This window comes from Heteronotia binoei, chromosome 10 (genome assembly GCF_032191835.1).
Source record: "Heteronotia binoei isolate CCM8104 ecotype False Entrance Well chromosome 10, APGP_CSIRO_Hbin_v1, whole genome shotgun sequence".
NCBI classification, from domain to species: Eukaryota; Metazoa; Chordata; class Lepidosauria; order Squamata; family Gekkonidae; genus Heteronotia; species Heteronotia binoei.
The window spans coordinates 66,058,095-66,081,858 of record NC_083232.1 but is presented as its reverse complement, the minus strand read 5'-3'; the positions used below and the strand labels follow the sequence as shown (position 1 = coordinate 66,081,858).

Here is a 23,764-nt window from a genome sequence, read left to right as displayed (position 1 = left end):
ACCAGCAAAAGATTATGGTGGGTTTGATCTCTAAAAGATGCAAAATGGATGAAGGGAAGCTTCTTTGGGAATTTGTATGTGAAGATATGTCGCCATGTGCCAGCTATTTGATAAACAAACAGTTATTCATTAGCCACTCTACCTAAGAGATGAAGATTACCAGGAATATATGTCTGAATTCATTCTATTCTTTTTAGGTTTGACAGTGCCTCATTTGTTGTTGTTGTTAATGTGGAGGCGTCTACATGTTCCATCTACCTTGCAATAAAATTGATCACTTACATGTTTGAGCTCCTATTTTCAAAGAAACAATTATCAGAGGGCATATGGAAGGTTTCCAGGGGCAACCAGCTGAGACTAAGACTATGGGTTGTGGACAACATCTAAGTGAACTTTGGGTATATTTGTTTTTTGCTGGGTTCCTCCATCTTTTTTTCCCTCTGTGTCTATTTATCATGGGTGGAAATGCATAGTAGTGTTTCATTTTTGAACACGGTCCAAGAGATACTGGTCACAATATATCACAATATAATCACAACGTAATATCAGGGGTGGGGAACATCCAGCCCCAAGGCCGTAAACGACCCTCGAGATCACTGGGTCTGGCCCTTGTGGATTGCTGGGCTGAGCTGAGCCATATGGTGGCCTCCCTGGGGCCTGGCTGGCCAGCAAGGCTCATGGGGCCCAGTTGCGCTGTGCAGCAGCCTCCCCAGGGCCAGGCCACCTCACAGGGTGTCTGTTGTGGGGGAGGAAGATAAAGGAGATTGTGAACCACTCTGAGATTCAGAGTGGAGGGCGGGATATAAATCCAATATCATTTTCATCATCATCCTGTGGATTCTCCTGTATATGCTACCATATTATTCTAATGCTACCATATTATATGGTATATATGCTACCATATTATTCTAATGAGTCTTGGTTTGCATACTGGAAAGGTGCTATGAGAGGCAGCATCTTCAGACAAAGAATTCTGCCTGAAAAACTACACTAATCAGGAGAAATTACGTATGTTGATCAAAGATGTGATCCATTAGCTCCACACTAGAGAAAAACATGCAGGTAATTTATAAAACCATGAATAAGTTACAAAGCCTTGTAGATTTTCTTAAATCACTTCATGAAAACTTGGGAATAATATTTAAAATTTTTATTTTATATATGTACAAGAAATAGCCTATTACAAAGTACTAAAATATATAGGAACACTATCTGAAATCCAGAAATAAATCATCTAGTTGGAAGGTTTCTGCATTTCTTAAAATTACTAGACTTAAGTTTGATTGCTCTGCTTGCAATCTGATTTTTAGAAATTGAGCAATTAGCTTAAAGGCAGGGGGAAAAACCTTCACTCACTCAAGGAAAAATGATATCCAGAAGTACATGACTTTACTATTATGTTCCACTAACAGATTGTAGAGTTGATACCTGTTTTAGCAACATATTTGATCAAACAAAACAAAACTGTTAAAAAGAGTCTAACTTTGACCTGACTATATTGTCGCACAACTGTTAAGAATCTCTTGCTATATGTGAAAAAGAATGCACTCTAAAGCTGTAAATAGTATAATAGGTTCTCTCTTATCAGTGCTACAAGCTGTCTTGGAATTCAGCCATTAAAGAATCTATTTCCTTAAACTTGTCTGTTATGCTCTCAATGCACTCTCCAGCCTTGAAAGCTTTCCCGTCAATTATAATACAGTCCTCTTGGGTATTGATTTCCATTGGCCCTTTTTCAGTAAACTCCATACAGCAGTTAGATACCTGGAAAAAAAATCAAAATATGGTTATACTAAAATACAAATTTGCCCCAATCTAACCAGAGAAATCTGTATGTTGAAGCTGGCTTACATCTGCATGGCCAATGAGAACACATATGTGCATCTGGACCTGCCTTTGGATGCACATCGCAATATTAATTTTTGCCCCAGTCAATATACATCTATATGCAGACCTATTATTTTTTCATAACAGCAGATGCATACAGCTAGTGCTGAATATGGGTGATTTTTTATTACTATTATTAGCTTTAGGGTCAATCAACTTCAAATGGACATATATGTAAAATACATGGGAAGAGAGCTGTGGAATCATCAACATGCTTTATTCTGCAAACATACTGACCTAGTATAAAATGAATAAAATAATACACAAGTTGAACATTATCTTTTAGAGTAGCTGACTAATAAAATGCATACGGTCTTATTTCGCAACACAGATTAGTGTCACAAGGCTACTACTATGGGAACAGGTTTTGGCTGATAACCTGAAAATGTATGAGGGCAATATAGTCACCTGGTAGACTGCAATACAGTCAGACTATTAGATAACATTATGTAGGTTACTGAAGGTTAATTAAAATGTATGATAATCTTCCTTGACCCAAGTGAATGACAAGAGAGAGAGAGGATTAAGAGCCGTACTGGAAAGTGGTATGAAAATGTAATGAATTTCAAGTGATAAAATACAGTCCCAAGACCTACTAAAAGACTGCCATATTTTCCATTTGCGTAACAGCAGCTTAGTTCATGTTCACAAAACATATCACATTTTCTGTACGTTCCTCTAGACAGCCTCAGTGCATTGCATGATGAAGTCTGGGGATGTATGAACTGGCCCCAAATTGATCAAATACTACACAAATAGGGTCTGCTTTTCTTAAATTTGCTTAGGTGCTAATACAGGGGAAAATCCATATAATGGGGCCAAAGTGAATCTACAGAATGTAGTACAAAAAAAAGTAAAATGTCAATGTTCTGATCCGACCTGCTAGTCAGCCAGGGAAACAGGGTATTGTGCTGCTTATTTTTTATTTATTTATATCCTGCTTTTGGGGGACTTAAATCAGCTTATAACATTGCTCTCCCATCCTCCCCTTTATCCCCACAATAGCCACTGTGCAAGGTAGTTTAGGCTGAGATTGAGAGACTTTTATCAGGCTCAGTTTATAAAGAGGAAGGAAGGAATGTGATAAAACAATGAAATAAAAATCCAACTAATATGGAACTCTGCTTGGCAGTGCAGTACTAAAATGGTGGCTGTTTTGCCTGTTCATATGCAGATATGTGCAAAACAAATAACAATAAGGTTATCAGTGGATGCAGTTCTCCTGGTCTGGGATTAGAGTGATAAATATTAATTTCAAAAGTTCCTTCATTAGATGCATGCATTTCAACTCACTGAAGGACAGATGCTCTGAACAATTTTAATTCTAAAAATGGTACAACAATTCAGTGTTAGATCACCCTTTTTGTATATGCATTATAAGTGTAGTAAATAGTTCAAATTGTGTTTCTTAGACAAAAATACAAATTTTTCTAAAATGTCTTTTTCACTCATTAGCAGAGGATCCATGAATAATGTATACCTGTTCCTTCACATTATTATCTTCTGTATCCAGAAATGATTCAAAAGCTGGCTTGGAAGAGGCTGCAACATGCTCAAGAATTTGGTCCAAATCTTTTAGTATAATTTCTGTCTCGGAGACAACTAATAAAATAACAGTATTAATAATTCAGCTCAAATACACATTGTATATTAATACAGTGCTATTTATTGCTTAATCAATTTCTTGGGCCACAGGCATAGAAGGGAAGGGGCAGTTGTGAAGGATTCCAAAAACAAACATAAGTGTTTCCTATGGCATTAAGCCTATACAGCACAGTACAATGATTGCTCTCACTGAGTATGTGTAGAAGAGCTTGACTGGTTCTGCTAGCAACATTGTTTATATGCACCTACCCTTCAAACATTTGAGAGACAGGCAGTGCAATCTTTTACTCAGGTTCTCAAGTCTCTTGAAATCAATGGGCTAAGTATTTCTGACACAGGATTGCATTGATAATGTATCTCATATAGAGTCCTGCTGATACTTCTGGGATTAAATAGTTCCCCTGATGTCTAAGTTAAATTAATAACCATCTTAAATTAAATTGTTTTAATTAAAATAAATGCAAGATTGGAATGATGACTAGAAACATGTTATTTTAAAAAAGCTTTTTAAAAAAGTTTAAAGAAACCCAAACGATCAAAGAAGCCAAATTTCAGTAGTCCAACCAAAAAGGCTCAGTTATGATACTGAAAAGGTACTGGAACACCAACTGAAGTCGTATAGTTCCTTAGATAAATAAGGTATCTCATCATTTTAAGGCATGCCACTTTCAGTGAAAAGGCATGCATTATTGTTTGTTAAGCTGGTCTTTATGTGTTAACCATTCAACATCAGTCACACTAGATAACTGATTATGTGGAACCATGTCAAGATATTGTTTAGGATGCATTTAATCATGTATTAAGGATTGTGGAGTATGTATTTTTTTTGTGATGAGGCAATACATCTATTTAGAGACTCTATTAGATAAACTCTATGGCCACATTGAACACTGAAGAAGCCCTTTACAGGAATAGTTTCTTTTTGAAATTTGTTTGTAGATTACAACTTCTAGTTTGAAATTTGCTTGTGGATTACAACTTCGAGTTTCTGCCCACCTTATTTGTGCATTTGTAGGACATTAGCTGCCTTCTCCAAAATGCTTGAAGTAGCTTACAAGTTAAGGTGGGGGGGGGGGGGGTAGAATGAAAAACTATTCTTATGATGACTAATAAAATCATAAGCAGCAGTTCAGCAGAATAAAAACAGTGGGATAAAAGCTGCAATAAAAACAATTTAGTGTGATATTTCTACATGAGGACACTAAAATTACCTTACAAGATAAAAACATGATAAAACAATTCAGCAAAAGGCATTAAAATTACAAACAATAGTCAAACAAATAAAAAGGTTTTTGCCTGATTCCTAAAACTGAACAGACTAGGCATAAGGTGAGTTACTACTGTGAGGGCATCTCTAGTTGCTTGCCTCCCACATTACTTCAAACTAGGGTCCTTGACACTTAGTTTAACAGGCAGGCAATTTCATACAGGAGTAGGTGATCCTTTCAGTGTTTTCGGATTTAAAGATAAGCACCTGGAAAAGAACTGTCAGCCAATAATATTCTTCAAGAATGGCAGAACATGGTTTCCATCATTCCCACCAGTCAGTAGTTTATACCATTAGATGTTTCCGAATCTTTTTCAAAAACACCACCATAAACATCTCATTACAGTAATCCAATTTATACATGATCATGGCATGGATAACCACGGTCAAATCTCACTTCTCAAGTAAAGTTCATAGCTAGCATGAGTAAAGACACCACATGCCACATATGCAAGGCCTTCATACATACATAGAGTACCTCCAAGTTATGACTGTACTCCTTTAGGGTGGAGTGTAATCCTGCCAAACCTGGTTGACTCCTTCCTCACTGATAAACTGTTGATGTACAACACTCAGGCTTATCTTATTCTGTTTATCATCTAGACCATTACTACTTCTACTGGTTCAAGTAATCCACTCAGATGACGAGAAACAGAACTGGGTATTATCAGCATAATGCAGGTACTTTCCCCAAACCTCTAGATGACATATTCCTGGAGGTTCATGCAGAAATTAAATATTATGGGGGACAATACATAACCAGGAGGAACTTTACGGCATAAATGCCATGAAGCTGAGAAGCTGCTCCCCTGACCATTTCCTGGAACTGAGCTGCCAGATACAACTAGTATCACTGAACATCATCGCCCCAGATACCTATCTTGATCAAAAGCTTATCAAAGTAAATGATGCAGAAACATGCTTAGAGGTGTAGCAGAACCAGCCATGATCCTACAGTCTCTTTCCTGGCATAGATAATCTATCATTGCAACCAAGATAGTTTCATTTTCAAAGCAAGCTGAAATATCAAACCAAAACAGGTCCAGATTTTCCCCAACATGCTGGGATAGCTTTCCTTTCTGCACACTGAAAGCTTTTTTTAAAGTCTAATTTAAAAGTCATTTATATTTAGAGATATCCATTAAGCCTTTTCCTGTACTATGTTTTCCTGACTTTGTATCTCTCCCACTGAAACCAGTGACAGATTTCTCACAGCTTTCTAATGAAGTTAGATTGAATCCTTTATTGCTAGATATAACACCTGAATTGACAGAATAAATAAGTTAAGACTATACACTGAACTTTAATAAATGTACTCAGCAGCTACTTTCACCAGCTGTAATGCTAACTAATGTTCCTCCTACTGTGTTTTATAAGGAAACAGGGCAGCGGGAAACATTTAATTTACAGAAGATGCTTGCTGTTGTTGAGAAGATGGCTGCCAAAGTAGTAAGTAAACACTTTGTAGACTACTTTTAAAAATGCTTAACAATAAGAACTGTTAGTCTAAAGAGAAAGGAAAAATCACAGCAAACTCATGAGCAGGCTGAAAGTCTGCTCTTAAGGCTAACACATTTTGATAAGAAAAAAGCATTCTTGAATATAAAAGGCCATCAAAAATTGTACATTATGTAATTTTTTATGGTTATAGAATGTCAGATATATGTAGTTCATCCTGTAGCCAGGAAATGTTCGGTGGGGGGGGGCTGGGAAAAGTGGGGTGCCCCCCCAAAAATAAAAATATTTTTTTAAAACTCACACACGCTGGCTGGTCCCTGCCCCAGATGCGAGATCATTGGTCACCCCAAGCTGCTTCATCCTTGGAGGCCTCCCACCCCGCATGTAAGCCAAAATGCCCTCAAAACGAGGTTGGGGAATTGACAGGTGGGCACCTGGCTTAAAAAGGATCTTTGAATCTATGTATACAGGATACACGTCCAGAAATTATTGCTTAAAATTACCAGGGACACTAATTAAGTAAAAACAATTAAAATTTATTGTAGAAAAATATAGACACACATACAAGGTAATAAACTCATAAACCATACATACAGTCCTAAGAAAAATAGAGAGATATTCAGAGATTACACAAGGATGGACAAACAGGGTGATAATTACTGATCGTAATTAGGAAGGCTCCAATGGCGACAAAAGAGGACTAGGGGGAGGGGACCCTCAACTGATCAGGAATCAGGGATGTATCTAGATAGCGGAACTGGGGTACTGCTAGATGCACACCTGTGGGGAGCTGGGTCACAGGTTATAAGGACTACCTTGAGCCCTTAGGGGATGGGAGGTATAGGGACAGATGACATGACCTCAGAAAAGGGGAGGCCCTGCAATGACCATAAGGGCTGGACTTATGCAGTAGCCAATAGCCAGTTAATTGGCGGCCCCTGATTGGATGCTTATAGCTAGCCAATGAGCAGACTTGGCCTTAGTTACCTGATTGGACTTCCAGGTAACAATGGGCCAAGGGGGGAAGCTCCAGGATGACCATTAAGGGAAAGAATGGGAAAAATTATTACGGTGGGGGGTACTTAAGTCTATCAAACTTAACTAAAAAGGTGACAATAGATGGCCAAATTGCTACCTAGGTAACACCCGGTCTATACAAAGAGACTTGGCGCTGGGTGAAGATGTTCTTCCTTCTCTTTGATCTTCTATTGGCACCAGTCTTTGTCTTGAGTTCCGTTGGACAAAGGCTTAGGTGGTCTGACAGGATCCACGCCTAAGATAAGCTTGATGGCTTTATGCATAGGTGACATCTGTTGAGTACGTGAGCCTCCCGCTTCACTGTTATGGAGTCTGGCACAGCAGGAAGATAGCTGCTGGTGGTGTTAGCCTCCCAAGATGGATTCTGTGGTTAAGGCTGGAAACTGCTTGCCTGGACAGTTCCTGGCGGCGCACCCTCTTCCGCTGCAAAGGCCAAGATGGGGATCGCACGGAGCGACTGGAAACCAACTGTTCTCCTGGTTAGCCCTCCTTGAGAGACACGGAGAACTGCTGCAACGTTGTGGCTATTAGTACTCATAAGTCCCTTCCAGTTTAGTAGACAAAACCCACGTTCTCCTGGCAGATGTGTGTGAGTTGAGTCTCCAGGCACCCTGGCAACCAAGCAAGTGACTACGATGTTCTGGAATTAGGGGTATTTTTCTCACACGCAACTCATCTACTGCCAGGAAAGGAAACTGGAGTGAAGAGCCCACCGGCTGCAACAGGATGCGAGGGTGGGTGAGTGAGTGCCAATGTGCCCTGGAAACTGGGTGCTGCAAAGCTGGCCTTCACCACTGCTCCAGCTGGAAGACATGTTCCCAGATGGCTGACTGGTGGGGCTGCTGACAGACGAAGAAGTTGCTCAACACATGGAAAGGCTGGAGGTGCAGAAACTGCCAGGGTTGCTCATGTCTCGCCTCCCTTCTGAGCAAGCCATGGCAACGGTGAGTACAGCCATGAGATGAGAGAGAGAGAGCAGGAGAGAGTAGTGTGGGGCTTGCCATGATGGACATGATAAATAAAATAAAGTATTTGGCAGTCCAAAGGCCTGGGCTAGATGAGAAGTCATGGGGCCTTGGCAGGAGATCAGGGAGCCAGGATCCTGGGGACCCCACCGTAGCTACAGGCCTGCATTCAGATCACTCATTCATGCTTGAGTAATATGGAAGTAGGCTAATATCTACAGCTTCACCCCCCACACCAAGGAGTCTTACAGTTTACATATAGAATGAAACTACCTTGCATTCAACCATACGAAGTATTTTTCAGCCGATGATAATTGCTACCACCCCTAAAATGGCTGTATGAATCCAAAGGTGGGGGGATTTACTGTAAATATAGAAATACCATCTACATTTTGATGACTTAGAATGTTACAAAGCATCTTAGGTCTACATTTCAATTAAAACCGGAAGATCTATGAATAAGCTTCCACGTTTAAAAAAAAAATCATTTTAAAAGGAGGTATGTAGGTGGACACAGTTTAGATCAGAACCAGAATTCCTGGGGTAAATGAGTGTAAGCTTTCTCTGGTGCCATTTTCACAACTAGAAATGATTCCACAGAGCCACTGTTTGCCCTGTTGAGCCAAACATACAGGTCTTCAAATGAAGGAGATCCTCATAAACCTGTATATTTACCACAATGAGGTGAATACCAGTTATGGCAGAGCAATTTCAAATTAGGAAACCAACTTTACTCCATTTGTGGTGTAACCCTCACCTGAACCACCTGCTTTAGGGAGCTCATTCACTGAGCTTCCAGCATCAAATCTGATATGGCCATGAAAGCTAGGGGGAAACTCACTCATGACTCTTATCTTCCTACCACCCTAGGTGGCTCAACTTATTTGTGAGCAGTTATTAGAGCTACCATGCATTCCTGAGACTTACATGTTCTTTTATCTTCATTATTCCCCCCTTTTAATATATTTCCAGACTGTTAATATACTGCCTGAAGTTTATCATCCACAAGTTATCTAACCAAAACTGGATAGGATCATATCCTTATTTTCTTCAGCGCCTTAATATTGACTGTGATGCTGCTCACAATACACCAAAATGGCACTGGACTTTTGTGCCAACAATATAATATTGCAGAATGATGTTTACCTTGTTACTATATATAAGTCATCCCAGGGATGCTGTTGCACTATCCTTCATCTTGTATGTATATATGTTTCCTTTACCTGTTATCTATGTCACTTGTGTATTTCTTTTAAAATCCATTCATTTAGGGCAACAAATATTTGGGCCTTGACACTGAGTAGAACAAAGGAGATGTGCAGTAGGATGTGTTTTGCTTAAAAGAAAAATGAGTCAAACAAACATCCATTTTAATGTGTGGTTGAACAGTCTTGCTCTGACCTGCAGGTCCTGTTCCACCCTACTCTTCAAGGTTTTCACAACGCCTGGAGAGCCTTTTTTCTTCTTCTGTTCAACTGCCACCACCCTGCCACCATTATGGGAATTGCCCATTGAGAGGGTCAGGACTCTCAGCTTCCCTTTCCACATTCTGAGGTCTTGCCTCTGTGTCTCCCACTACCCAGTGTCTAGTTACCATGGAGACAGCTTGCTGCCTTGCATACCCTTGAAGGAATAGCCACTTGCTAACTGACTGCATGCACACACACTACTTCTTGCCAAACTTTTAAAGCATTCCCTGCCAGTAATTTTTCTTCTCCAGCAATCCAGAATTATCAAAAAGCTCAAATCACTAACAAGTTTGTTAAGAAAGCAAAAATTTAAAAATGGAAAACCTAAGCAATAATGCAGCTTGTATACTAACAAAAGGGAGAGAACCAATAGCATTCTGCAAAGATAGCGACCCAAGAGTAAATATAGATTGAAGAATTTCCTGTTTCAAAAAACATGCCCAGCCAAAACTGACCAACAGGAGTGGGAGGAAGGACCTCAATGTGAGTATTAAGAGTGGTCTCCAAGAGGATGGAAATGGGCAGGGGGGAAATCCAAGGGAATCTGTATACTTTTGAATTCCTTTTGACTTAGAAGCGAAGCAAGTGTAAAAACCGCTACAAAATCACTGAGAAAACAGCAAACAGAAAGCAAACTGAGCACTGAAGGGAGGGAAAACAATGCAGAACAACAACAACAAAACCTGATGGATATGCATGGTGGAGAGGGCAGGATATAAATCTAATAAAATGAAAATGAAATGGTGACATCAATGGGAATGCAGAACAACAAAGAAAACCTGATGGACATACAACATGAAAGCGAGGGAAAACACCAGTCCATAATAGGCCACTGTCTCACCTGACCATTGTTTCTGATGCTGAGGAGAGAGTGAGAAGAGAAGGAAGACCTTTGCTCATTCCAGAAACACATGAGCAGGCTAAAGCACAACTGAAGTGGGGAAAGACAATCCCAAGCAATCTGGTAATTTAAAAATGTTATAGTTATGTATCTTATATTAATAGCTATATATTAATTTGTGTGGTGGCAAAGCACAAAGGCCATGCAATAGTAATGCGGCTCTTTTGGTTGATGGCAAATGTGAATGTGACTCTTGCCGAACTTTTAAAGCTGTCTCACCATTTCATCTTGGTTTTCATTGGGCAAGTGTAACCATTTTCTGAAATATGGACAATTTTAATAACATGTATGAAATCAGTATTCAGAATCTCCCATTGCTTTTGGTTCTCTCCTCACTGTTTTCTTTTTGTATATATTGGTACAACTGTGGGCTGTACCAATAGCTGTGACCGTCAGGTGGTGTTGATACTGGTAGTCAACAGGAACTGTTGTGTCCTAGGCTCAAATGGGAGAACTGTTACTTTTGGAGGGAAGCTGAACAAGCCAAAGCTTGTACTCCACACCAGGGTTCCAGAGAAGGCCTAAGCGTGCCCAATCAGGGGAAGGATTGAAACATAAGTAGCCAATCAACATCTAGGCTCATACTGTACCCTGATAGGCCCTTAGGGCCCTGTAAATAGCCAATCCATGTACATAGTTAAGGACCAATCAGAAGGGGGCAAGAATTGTATAAAGGAGCGGGAAGTTTGAATAGAGCTCAGTCTGTGTGTGTGTTCCTGAAGTAAAGCTTGCTGAAATCACTCTCCGACTCTGGTCTCTTACTGCGCCAACCCCAGTACTTTACACTGGCGACGAGGATGGGATTCAAACCCACGCGTGAGGGGGTGGCCCAAGGGCTCGACTGGGCCGGAATTTACTCCGTTTGCAGCCCGGAAAGACGAACTATCCACCCACAAAGGCTGCCTACTATGGGGCAACAGAGTCGTCATCCCCAAACCCTTGCAAGACCAAGTGCTGAGAGCCCTGCACGAGGCACACCCGGGCATAGTCCACATGAAGGCTCTCGCACGGAGCTATGTCTGGTGGCCCGGCCTCGATGCAGAAATTGAGGCTTGGGTTAAAAGGTGCCCGACATGCCAGGTGTCAAGGCCTGACCCCCCACGTGGCCCAGTGCAATCATGGGAATCCACCAAAACCCCCTGGTCAAGACTGCATATGGACTTTGCTGGCCCCTTCCATGGGCGGACTCTACTCATACTAGTGGATTCATACTCCAAGTGGTTGGAGGTGGTCCAGGTGCCCTCGCCATCATCGCAGGCGACCATCACAGCTCTGAGGGCCATCTTTGCAACCCACGGGTTGCCGGAGACCATCGTCACCGACAACGGCACAGCATTCACGTCCGCAGTGTTTCAGGACTTCTTGGCCAGGAACCTCATCAGGCACATTCGCTCTGCCCCGTTTCATCCAGCCACCAACGGCCAGGCAGAGCAGATGGTGCGCACGGCAAAGGAGGCCTTGAACCGTCTGGGCCCCTCAAACTGGCCAAAAGACATGGCGTGTTTCCTAATGGCCTACCGGACCACACCCACCGCCTCCACAGGTCGCAGTCCAGCCGAACTCCTCATGGGCCGCCGCATCACCACCCTGCTGGACAAGCTGCACCCTGACCGAGCCCCAGACAGGCGACCGGCGCCGGAACACCTTAAAGCCCCCAGAGGGTTCTACCCAGGTGAGACAGTGTGGGCACGGAACTATGCCACCACTGGCCCCGCCTGGCTCTCTGGAAAGGTGGACCACATCACCGGACCGGTCTCCTATGCAGTAGCCTTGGAGGGTGGACATCTCCTGAGGCGACACATCGACCAACTCCGAGGTCGCCTGCCTGCCGGGGAGCCAAGGTCAGAGGCTCCAGATCCGGACAACGTAAGTCCCCGAGAGCCTGACACAGAACAGGGTTCCGTGGAGCCCGCTTCGGCCCAGCAGGAAGAGACCCCCGACCGCGCAGCTGAACCCAGGTCTCCCGAGGCTGCCATCCCAGATGTCTCCAGCTCTGCAGCCGCGGAACCACAAACCGAGTCGGAATGCCCAGTCCCCTCGGAGCTCCGATGCTCGACACGAGACCGCCGCCCTCCGGCATATCTCCAGGACTATGTCACCTGATAGCTGGAACTATGGGGGGAGGGGTGTTGTGTCCTAGGCTCAAATGGGAGAACTGTTACTTTTGGAGGGAACTGTTACTTTTGGAGGGAAGCTGAACAAGCCAAAGCTTGTACTCCACACCAGGGTTCCAGAGAAGGCCTAAGCGTGCCCAATCAGGGGAAGGATTGAAACATAAGTAGCCAATCAACATCTAGGCTCATACTGTACCCTGATAGGCCCTTAGGGCCCTGTAAATAGCCAATCCATGTACATAGTTAAGGACCAATCAGAAGGGGGCAAGAATTGTATAAAGGAGCGGGAAGTTTGAATAGAGCTCAGTCTGTGTGTGTGTTCCTGAAGTAAAGCTTGCTGAAATCACTCTCCGACTCTGGTCTCTTACTGCGCCAACCCCAGTACTTTACAGGAACCATGTGTTCTGCACCATGACTTTAGAAATAATTTGCCTTAAGGTCAGTGTTCCTGAATACTTTATGTATCCACCTTTTACCAACTATAAATAAATGTGTAAGAAGAAAAAAAAAACCCTATACAATAGGGTTAAGGTGGAAAAGCAAATAGACCGTTTTATTGTGGCATAAACTTTCATAGAGGAGATCCAGCTTCATCACATGCAGCAAGTGTTATGCTAAGTTGTCAGAAACTCATCTCTAAGATATCTCAACTTACTCAGGACTGAAGTGACTTGAATATGTAGTGGCCTAGACTGAATAACTGGGCTGAGCTGTCAATTACATACATCTAAAAATAACATGGGTGACTCACAGATTTGAAGGAGGGGGACAATGTTCTATTGTAAGTGGAAGCATAGTAGACTGATAAACATAGGTTAGAATTCCATCACACTTTGCTAAATCACAGAAACATAGAGCTGGAAGGGACCACCAGGATCATTCAGTCCAACACCCTGCACAATGCAGGAAATTCACAAGTACCTTCTCCCCCACCCCCAGTGACCCCTGTTCCATGCCCAGAAGATGGCAAAAAACCTCCAGCCCCTGGCCAAACTGGCCTGGAGAAAAATTGCTTCTGGCCTTCTACAGATGGGGTGGGGGATAGGAATGATAAAAGTCCCAGACAAAACAATCTATTTCTTCTTTCCTTTCCCATCAACCACGTTGTTCCCTGACCCAAGTGAAGAGGTAGTGGTCCAGCAGCCAGGAAATGGATTTCATATCACTTTATGGGTCTGGGTATTTCACACCATTCTTCTCTAAACTTTGTAGAACGCATAGCAAATTTAATCAACTCTGCCTCTCAAACCCTGTCAGCCAGAACCAATGCATCTACCATTGGTTAACCACTTGTCGAAGAACCTTTCCATCAAAGAACTGTGAACCATTTATAGTCTAATTATCTATGTGACAGCTGCTATGATTAACTAGTATGTGATCCAGGTGAACAAGGCTCTTCTAAATTATTCTAAATCTAATTACAAAAACATAGCTGAAAAAATATTTATTCATTGGACATCCAGCCCAATGCTAAAGCTTCCAAGCAGCTAACAGTGTACTAAGCATTCTATCATATTCTTTCTATTCTTGACCATCCTAGACCACGCTGAATAAAAAGGCCCTACACTGGTCTGGAACATATACAGGGATACAGGCTCAGGCTTTGGAGAGTCCTGGTGCAAAGTCAAAAGTTGAGGGATTCTAAATGCTCATGAAAATTAGTGCCTGTCTAATGACCTATACACCAATCCATGAAGACTAAGCCACATGAATTCAGATCACATTATACTCTGAATCTGCCCAGCAACTTCAGTCTTCAGAGGCTGAATGATGATGAACAGGGTTAGGGCTACACGTGTCAAGATGGCTGAGGATAAACAAATCAAGTAGGCAATAGATTTAGAAGCAGGAAACTGAGGGAATGATAGATGACCAAGGAAGCAGAATGCTGAGGAAAGGAAGCTGGGGAAAGAATCTGCTCCTAAGACTTAGAAAGTCTGATGATTTTCTGTAAGCAGGAGCTGTTCTTCCCTCTGAGGGGGGAGGACTATTAACAGGGTATCCAGCAGTCACCATTTTCTTTCCTTAATTACCCTGCAACAGGTGTTTTTGGGTACTCACTGTCAGCAGCTGGACCGTTGCCACTATCTGCTACCTATGCTCACCAATGAGTTTTGGCCTGATTTTTCTTGTTCAAGTGTATCTAGGTATGTATTGTCCTTCTAGGCCACGGGTGTCAAACTCATTTATTATGAGTGCTGGATCTGACATAAATGAGACCTTGTCAGGCCAGGCCATGTGTGTCTTAACTGTAATGCCAGGTAGCAAAGATATAAAATTTATAATGGGCACAGACAATCACAAGTAAATATTTTTTCTTAAAATAAAACAGGCTTAAAAATTAGCATGCTTGCAATATTTTGTTTAACAGTCTTTGATAACTGACACTTCCTGCTCTGAATTATTGAATTAAAAACTGGAGACAATGCCTGTGTTGTAGCAATCTCGAGTATGCTGTTCAAGTGTTGTTCAGGAGTGCATCTGTAAGTTGCAAACCTACTTTTGATTTACTGACATTCATTACAGAAATCTCATGGTCAATGTTTTCAGCCTAAGACCCAGAGGAAAACATGAAATGGCTGGGTATTGTGAGCTTTTGTACATAAATTGCTTCATGTACTGGTCAAAAACACATGGATTATGAAGGCATGAATTACACATAGATATGTTTGTCTACAAAACTATAGTCTTCTGCAGAAAAATAACTACGGCTCCTATGCAGAGCTGGCTCACCCACTAGGCAAACTAGGTGGTCGCCTAGGGCACCGGCAGGGAGGGGATGCCAAATTTGGCCTCTCCCCTAGGCAAACACCTAGTTTGCCTGCTCCCCAGTCTCCTACTCCCTCCCCTCCCACCAGGTCTATTGCAACACCCGGAATCAGTGTGCTCCAGGCTATCTAAAGGTGTGTGCCCCCTGCCCCCGCTGATCAGCTGGTCGGTGGATAAAACTGCATGGCACACTGTCAATGCCCAGGCAGGCCAGCAGCAGCTGACCATGAAGCCTGAAAGGATGGCTGCAGCACTGCCTCCTCCTCACTTCCTTCCAATCCAGGAAGTTGGGAGGAGGCAGCGCTGTGGTTGCCCTTTCAGGCTTCGCGGTCCATTGCTGCTGACCTGTCTGGGCATTGACAGTGCGCTGCATGGTTTATCTGTCGATCAGTTGATCAGCAGGGGAGCATGTGCCTTTAGATAGCCTAAAGCATGCCGGTTCCAGGCATTGCAATAGACCTAGGGGGAGGCAGGAGGAGGCGGGGGAGGGAGGTGGCAGCACGGGGGGGTGCAGTGGCCCAAGTCTGCCTAGGGTACTATGCACCCAAGGGCTGGTACTGCTTCTATGTGACAGTGCAAGAATAGAGAAACAACCATGTATAGTGGTCAGCATCAGCCTATTATCTGGGAAGTCTAAGTACAAAATCAAAGGAAATCAAAGGAAAATGTGAAATGTGGAAGAAAAATCCAAGGAAATATGCTGGGTGAATTTGGTCTGGACACACAGCCTAATTATGGTTGTTGTTATTCCTCTTCTGGATCATGAAGACATGAAAAGGGGGAGGCAAATCCAGTCGCACCCAGGAGAGCACTGGCATAACGAGTCAACAAAACACACTCTCTCTGTGTTTTGTGTGTGTGTGTGTCTGTGTGTTGCAAGGCAAAAAGCTCATACCTTGAATAAAATGTTATTGGTCTTATAAGTGCTTTCTTTGTATCTCTCCCATGCAATTGATGGATGGAATGGGACCAACGAAGCTCTTGCTCTTTCCCTCCATTCCCAGGGTATGAGAAGGGAGAGGAGCTTTAGCCAACAGAAGGAAAAGAGTCGCTCTGAAAGTTCTTTCCGGAGCCTGCTTCGAACTCTTGAGATGGGAGGAGGAGAGCTTGGAGGAGCTTGATCGTCAACAGCTGATACTGGTGCTTGAAGAGAGATTGATGGGCCAACTGCTGTTTGTTCAGCTGAGGAACTGGCTGGCAACTCTTCCAGGTCTGTTAACCCTTCCAGCTCCTCCTCGTCAGGGCTCATGACAGTCTTGGCCCAATAACTCTCCAGTGTGATTGAGAGAGCCTGGCAACCCTGGTCTCAATCACACAGCAGAGCTCCAGCGCCAAGCTTCTCCATTGGCTGAAGCTCCTCCTGCCTCCTCCTTCCTTTGGGAAAAGGGAAGGAGGAAGAGGGAAAGAGCAAAAGGCTGCTTTGTTCAGCTGACTTATCACAGAGGAGAAATAAAAAATGCCAACCAAAAGAAGCAAGTGAGGGGGAAGGAAGTAGCTGATGGCCAGTTGCTGTTGGGCCTGATTGGAGCCCTCTGGAGAGCAGACTAGGCCTTCAAGCTGGATGCTTGAAACTCCTGTTCTAGACTTCCCCTCACATCTAGACTGATTCCCACAATTTAAAAATATGAAAAGGCTATATGCTATTTGCAAGGAAAGGGAAATGGACAGCAGTGCAGGTGAAGATGCACAGGGAGCAGGTATATGAATGATAAAGACCAGAGACAGCAGTTAAATTTTACATAGTTTTGAAATAGCCAGCTAATTGATATCTAAAACCCTATGATACACATATCTGAAATATATGTATCAGGAAGCCTGTGTTTGTTATATATAAATGCAAACACACAAATTGCATTCCAAGTTAGCCAAACATTGTGTATGTTTGCAAACAATTGAGGTGTTTGATTATTTTGATCACCAGTGCCTGTCTGTGTACTTTTATTACCATTTCCACATGTCTACTTTGTACACACAGTTAACATAATTTTATTCTTCATGAACAACCACAATTTTCCTCATGGGAAAGTACACATGGTCTGTATTTTACATAAGCATTAATATATTCTTGAAAATATGAATCTCCTGATTAAAAATATGTATACATGTTCATACAAACCTAGATTTTCTGCTGACAGAATGTCTTCTGATCCTGCAGTTTCTAAAGAACACATTATTTCCCCCCTAAAAATAAAAGAAGTTGAAGTATCATTAATCAGAAATATTCAGATATTTGAAAACATTCTGTTTATAAACAAAGTTATCTTTCCAACCACAGCTTTTAAACAAAACAAAGTATTTGTAAAAAGTTCCTCGTTGTTAGAAAAAATTATGTAGGTACTTGTAGGCATAACTTATCCCAAACCACTTGATCATTTATTAATAAATTATATCATATTGTTGTCCCCTTGATAAGCAAAATGATGAAATAATGCATTTTGTTATATTATGGTTAACGTAGCGGAAATTATAAGTCTTAATTCCTTTCTTTTTTATAAAAAAAAACACTAGTGTTGCTCTGCCCCCAGGCTTCTGTTTTCCCCCAGTGCAAGCAATCAATCTCTCACCAGTTGCTCCAAAGGCACATTTTGGAGCATGGCTCCCTCTAGTTCCCCTTGCGGTTTCTTAATCCTTAAAAGACAGCATAATAAAGTCAGAAGGGGAACTGGAGGGAGCCGTGCTTCAAAATGTGCCCACAGAGCATGGGGTGGGAAATGGATTGCTTGCGCCGGGGGAAACAGAAGGCTGGGAGTGGAGCAACACTAGTGAGAAATCAGTCAAGGTTGTATGGGAAGCAGGATGGAGGATGGTTTTTTTTTTTTTTTTAAGGTCTTAATTTCTTGATGTATCCCTTCAGAGTAATAACATTTCTCTTTCAGTCCTTAAAATGAAATTAAGTTATATGGGAAGCAGGATGGAGGATGTATTAAATATATAGTTTTCCCCAATGCATGTTGCACAATCCTTGCCTCTTGAACAGGCACTGAGAATGCACAGCTCTGAGGAAAGAAGACCTACAGTATTCTACCATGCTGCACTGCAAATTCATTGTGCTAACATGCTACCCATGCTTCATAAATGAAACAAAGGCATCGATGGTGCTTCCCTGTGAATGGCCACATTTCACAACAGCAGCATCCCAAAACATATTCAGGTCCATCAGGCATAACACCCAATGAAGCTAAAATGCCTCAAGAAAAAAAATGTCAGCAAATGCACTCTTATGAAAATGTCATCATACAGCAATCACAGTAGAAGGAGCAGCAGGTCAGAAGTTAGATAAACAAAGCAAGAAGCCAGACAAACACATGATAGATCTCAGATGGGGAAGAGAAGAAAAGCAACGAAAAAGGAGCCTGCCATTGTAACAAAACGTAAAATGTAAAATGTAAAAACGGCGCCTTGCTGGTGGAACCAGCTGCCAGAAGAGATGAGGGCCCCACGGGACCTTGGGCAGTTCCGCAGGGCCTGCAAGACAGTCCTCTTCCGGCTGGCTTACAACTATTTTGGATGGTGGTAGTGTGCACTCTGACAGACCGCTGGTTTTGGATGGTGGTAGTGTGCACTCTGACAGACCGCTGGTTTTTATGTTTTATTAACTTTATGTTTTATTAACTTACTGTTTTAAACTGTTGTAAATTGATGTTTTAAAGCCAAACCTATGTAAGATTTTATGCGCTGTAAGCTGCCCTGAGCCACTCTGGTGGGAAGGGCGGGATATAAATCGAAATATAAATAAATGAATGAATGAATGAATGAATGAATGAATGAATGAATGAATGAATGAATGAATGTATGTATACTGCATTCAAGAGCGCATCATACCTCTAATCTATGTAAGGACTGAACATCAGGCGTAAAGTCACTTGATCACTGGAGCAAGCAGGGAGCTTAAGACTCACATGTACTAGGATTCTGACTGTTCTATGGGCCATGTATGTAAAATAGTTAACCTTTCCAGATTCTTGCTCACTGTCTCTTCTCTCACCATAATGGAGATTAAAAAATGAAATAATTAAAAGGTTAAATGGGACATATCCAGCTGGATCCGAAGGAGGGGAAAGAAACTCAGATAATATATATACCACCATAGGTTAGGGAAGGCACAAATAGATATAGAAAAAGGCCTGCATGGTTAACAATCAAAGTAATGGAAGCTGTAAAAGGTAAGAAGGATTCCTTTAAGCAGGGGTTAGGCTTGCCAATCCCCAGGTCCCAGTGGGGATTCTCCTGCTTTCTCAGGCTCGTTCCTGCCCCCAGTCAGCTGGCTGGCAGGGGGAAGCCCCGCCCCCACAGCCATCATGTGCCTTTCTCCCTCAGGAGGCTTCAGTCTCTACTTGAGAAAGCCTTCCTCTTTGGATGGTGTGTCTGCGTCTTTAAGACAGAAGGGGAGCGGGGGGGGGGAGGCAGAACAACATGGCTGTGAAAGGAGCCCAGACCCTCTGTTTGTTGCACAATCCTTGCAGAGGTTGTTTGCATAGTGTGAAGGTAAACTTGCCCTGTGTTATTGTGAAAAACTTGAAAGTTCAGCAACTTGTGAGTAGAGGTGACAATCCCCAGGTGGGGGCAGGGGAGCACCGGTTTGGAGGCCTTCTGGAGCTAGGGTTGCCAAGTCCAATTCAAGAAATATCTGGGGACTTTGGGGGTGCAGCCAGACTTTGGGGGTGCAGCCAGACTTTGGGGGTGAAGCCAGGAGACATTAGGGGTGGAGCCAAGATCAAGGCTGTGACAAGCATAATTGAACTCCAAAGGGAATTCTGGCCATCACATTTAAAGGCACGGCACACCTTTTCAATGCCTTCCTTCCATAGGAAATAATGAAGGATAGGGGCACCTTCTTTTGGGGCTCATAGAATTGGACCCCTTGGTCCAATCTTTTTGAAACTTGGGGGTATTTTGGGGAGAGGCACTATATGCTATACTGAAAATTTGGTGCCTCTACCCCAAAACACAGCCCCCCCAGATACCCACGGATTAATTCTCCATGATTTTCTATGGGAATAAATCTCCATAGGGAATAATAGAGTTCCCAGAAGACATTTCCCTCCCCTCCCCCCGCTTTCTGATGACCCTGAAGCGGGGGGAGGGCCTCCAAACTGGGGGATCCCTGCCCCCACCTGGGGATTGGCAACCTTATCTGGAGCTTCAGGGTCATCAGAAATGGGGGGGGGAGGGAAATGTCTGCTGGGCCATAGGGTATAATGGAGAATTAATCCCAGGGTATCTGGGGCTCTGGAGGAGTGGGTTTTTGAGGTAAAGGTACCAAATTTTCAGCATAGCATCTGATGAGTCTCCTCAAAATGCTCTTCAAGTTTCAAAAAGATTGGACCAGGGGATTCAATTCTATGAGCCCCCAAAGAAGGTGCCCTTATCTTTCATTATTTCTAATGTAGGGAAGGCATTAAAAAGGTATGTGGTCCTTTGCTTTTGGCTCCACCCCAATGTCTCCTGGCTCCACCCCCAAAGTCCCCAGATATTTCTTGAATTGGACTTGACAACCCTAGCAGGGATGAAATTCTAGCAGGAATTCCTTTGCATATTAGGCCACACACTCCTGATGTAGCCAATCCTCCAAGAGGTTACAAAAAAGCGGCTTTTTTGCATGGCAAACAGAAACCTCTAGAAACCAGTTTCTGTTTGCCATGCGAAAAAGCCAACACTAGCTGCAGCCCTAGGGCAGATAGTGTGAAATTGGAAGGAAGCCCTGCTGAGAAGAGCAACGTGAGAGCGGTGTAAGGTGAGTGGGAAATCGGTGATTGTCTTCAAGAAAGACTCAATTCTGTGCACTTCTGTGGGCCCTGCTCTTGAACTTCTTAACTGGATATATGGCAAAGGTCTAGATTGTGTGTTCTCCCAGACATGTCTTTGCTTGAAAAGTGTCAGTGAGCTCTGTTGCATCAGGGGAATGCACTTTATTAGCTTTAAGGCTGTTAAGAATTAAGATCATTGTGGTCAGTGATCAGGGAGGATAATCTGAACTACCTGTTCATGCTCTCACTGGAGGAAGCACTTGTAAATCAGATAAATTATGATGATGTTACTGGTGACTTTGCAACCATGAATGCAAAAAAGAAAATATTTTACTTAGATAAGGTTATGTAAATGATGCAATTTAAGTTTTCTGCTAAGATAGAATGAGATCATATACTACTACTTGAATTGCTGACTGCACTGCTCCTGCACATGACTTTCATTTTTCTTAAATCACCAGGCAACTTATTTTTTCATATTCTTGCATGCCACTAAATACAGATATTGTCTTTTTTCTCTTTTTGTATTGTTCCTTAGATCCTAACTTTGTAACATAAGTGCAATACATTTCTCACTTATAAACATTTAACATTATTTTGCTTTTGTAACCTATTTCTGAGGAAAACTCTCCTCTGCCTTTTCATTCTTGCTCAGGTAACAAACATGAAAAGCCCTCTTGTTCTCAATGCAAGGAGAATTCGTGCATGTGGTCCATGCATACAATCTTCACATGTACAAGTTTCTCCTTGTGAAGCTTTGTTCATAGGCACAACATATGTCTTTGCAGGGGTTAGTGGCATGGCCCCAATATACCAGCCCAGTTGCTCTAGATGTCCAGTCTGAATGGCACAATCCTTCTAATAACAATTTTCTTGTGAACACGTTTGTTTGGAAGTTGTAAAGAAAAAATTGAAGTCTGCATCACCGCTTACTGGGAAATCTCCGTGAAGAAAAGGAGCCTCTTTAAGTGTGTATGCTCAAAGTAGAATTAAGATAAGTGTAGCTTCATCATTCAAGAAAGATGTTGGGGCATGCACAAATACCTTGTCTGCAGGAGGCACCTGTCAAAAGCAAAGGCTTATGTCCATTTCCAGCGAGGAAACTCTTTTTTCCTATTATATCATGGGGATCATAGTAATCGTAATGCTAGCAGATGTTTCAAAACTACCAAATACAGCTACTTAACTCTCTAACACTAAACTTACTTTCTCTTTCTTCCAACTCTGGAGCCACTTTTCTTAGAACTAGTTTCTGCCCAAGCTTTCATCTAAGAAACAAATAACAATAACAATGAACATCATTTTAATGTTTGGAATATTACAATATTCAGTATTTTGCACATGATCTCATATTCATAGTAAGGATTGGTTCTCGTATCATTAATTCTCTCCACACATTCCAGCCATATTGTTTATTAGGATTCACTGTGTGTTGGATCAATCATGCAGAGAATTCCCTTGTCCCACTCTGCAGCAGCAGCCTTTGACATTATGAAGACTGGTGGTGGAGAAACTCACTATATGATGATGGCTCATCTCACATTATGAATTCTACTAAACAACAAAGCTGGGGGAGAGAAACTCACCAAGGGGATGTCAGTCCCAGTGGGTTGTAAGGTTCCTACTGCTCAATAGAAAACCTTTCTTGTAGCAGTGAAGAGGGTCTACAAGGCAGAAAATATGGTAGCTACCCTGATCTTTATCAGAGTTTGAAAACCTTAAGATTACTGTACAACAGGAAAACATGGATCTTGGTCAAGATATCTTTGCGATATGTGCTAGTTAACAATTTGCATAATGTCAAGAAGAGTTACCATGGTAAAGTGATTAGTTATTCTGTTGTTTCACTCCCAAGTGGAATTCTATATTTATCTCTTTATTTAGATTCTTAACCCCTCTCCCCATACTGTTCACTTAAAATCAGCCTTTCATCCTTCTGCAGTCAGTAAAATGAGTACCCATGGGGGGGGGCGGAGTGTAGATAACTGGGGAAGGCCAGCCTGGAACCACCCTGTAAAAAAGTCTGTTGTGAAAGCGTCATGATGTGACATTACCCCAGAGTTGGAAACGACTGGTGCTTGCACGGGGGAGTACCTTTACCTTTTTATCACAAAACTAAGCTGTTGACATCTCAGAAAAGTTCACATAACTGGTCCAGTAAACATGTGACAATTGTTGCTGATGAAATGACAACAAAATGTTATAAATAGCTGCTGAAACTGAATGTAGAAGATAAAGCAAGGTTGACTTGCTAAGACAGTGATCAAGTGAACAAGGATCTGGGAGAAATCAAAGTGGTGGCGGATTTTACCATACATCAGAAATCTTATGTGCTTTTTGCAGTCCAGAATTTACTCTTCGAGGGAAAAACCAAGTAAATTCTTGGCCATTCCAATATATTTGAGCAACTCATACATATATACACAAAAATGCACTTTGATTAAAGCAGTTTGTCCAGATGAGCCAAGTATTTTCTGTAATTTTTAAGTCTTTTCTGTAAAGTTTGCATGCCTAGAAATGTACAATAAAATGCTCTTGGAAACC

At 42.3% G+C, this 23,764-nt stretch overlaps 1 protein-coding gene across 1 annotated transcript in view; it reads right to left on the bottom strand.

Annotated features, from left to right (window-relative positions):
• Positions 1–1,135: 1,135 nt before the first annotated feature.
• Positions 1,136–23,764, bottom strand: part of ZCWPW2 (zinc finger CW-type and PWWP domain containing 2) — a 48,927-nt gene continuing 26,298 nt past the window's right edge. Inside the window, exons 5-8 of the mRNA XM_060248823.1 lie at positions 22,427–22,488; positions 17,590–17,654; positions 3,368–3,489; positions 1,136–1,764 (exon numbers count right to left, since the gene is read on the bottom strand). Of these exons, the coding sequence (XP_060104806.1) occupies positions 1,591–1,764; positions 3,368–3,489; positions 17,590–17,654; positions 22,427–22,488 (423 nt within the window). The 3' untranslated portion in view covers positions 1,136–1,590. The remainder of the gene's footprint in view (positions 1,765–3,367; positions 3,490–17,589; positions 17,655–22,426; positions 22,489–23,764) is intronic.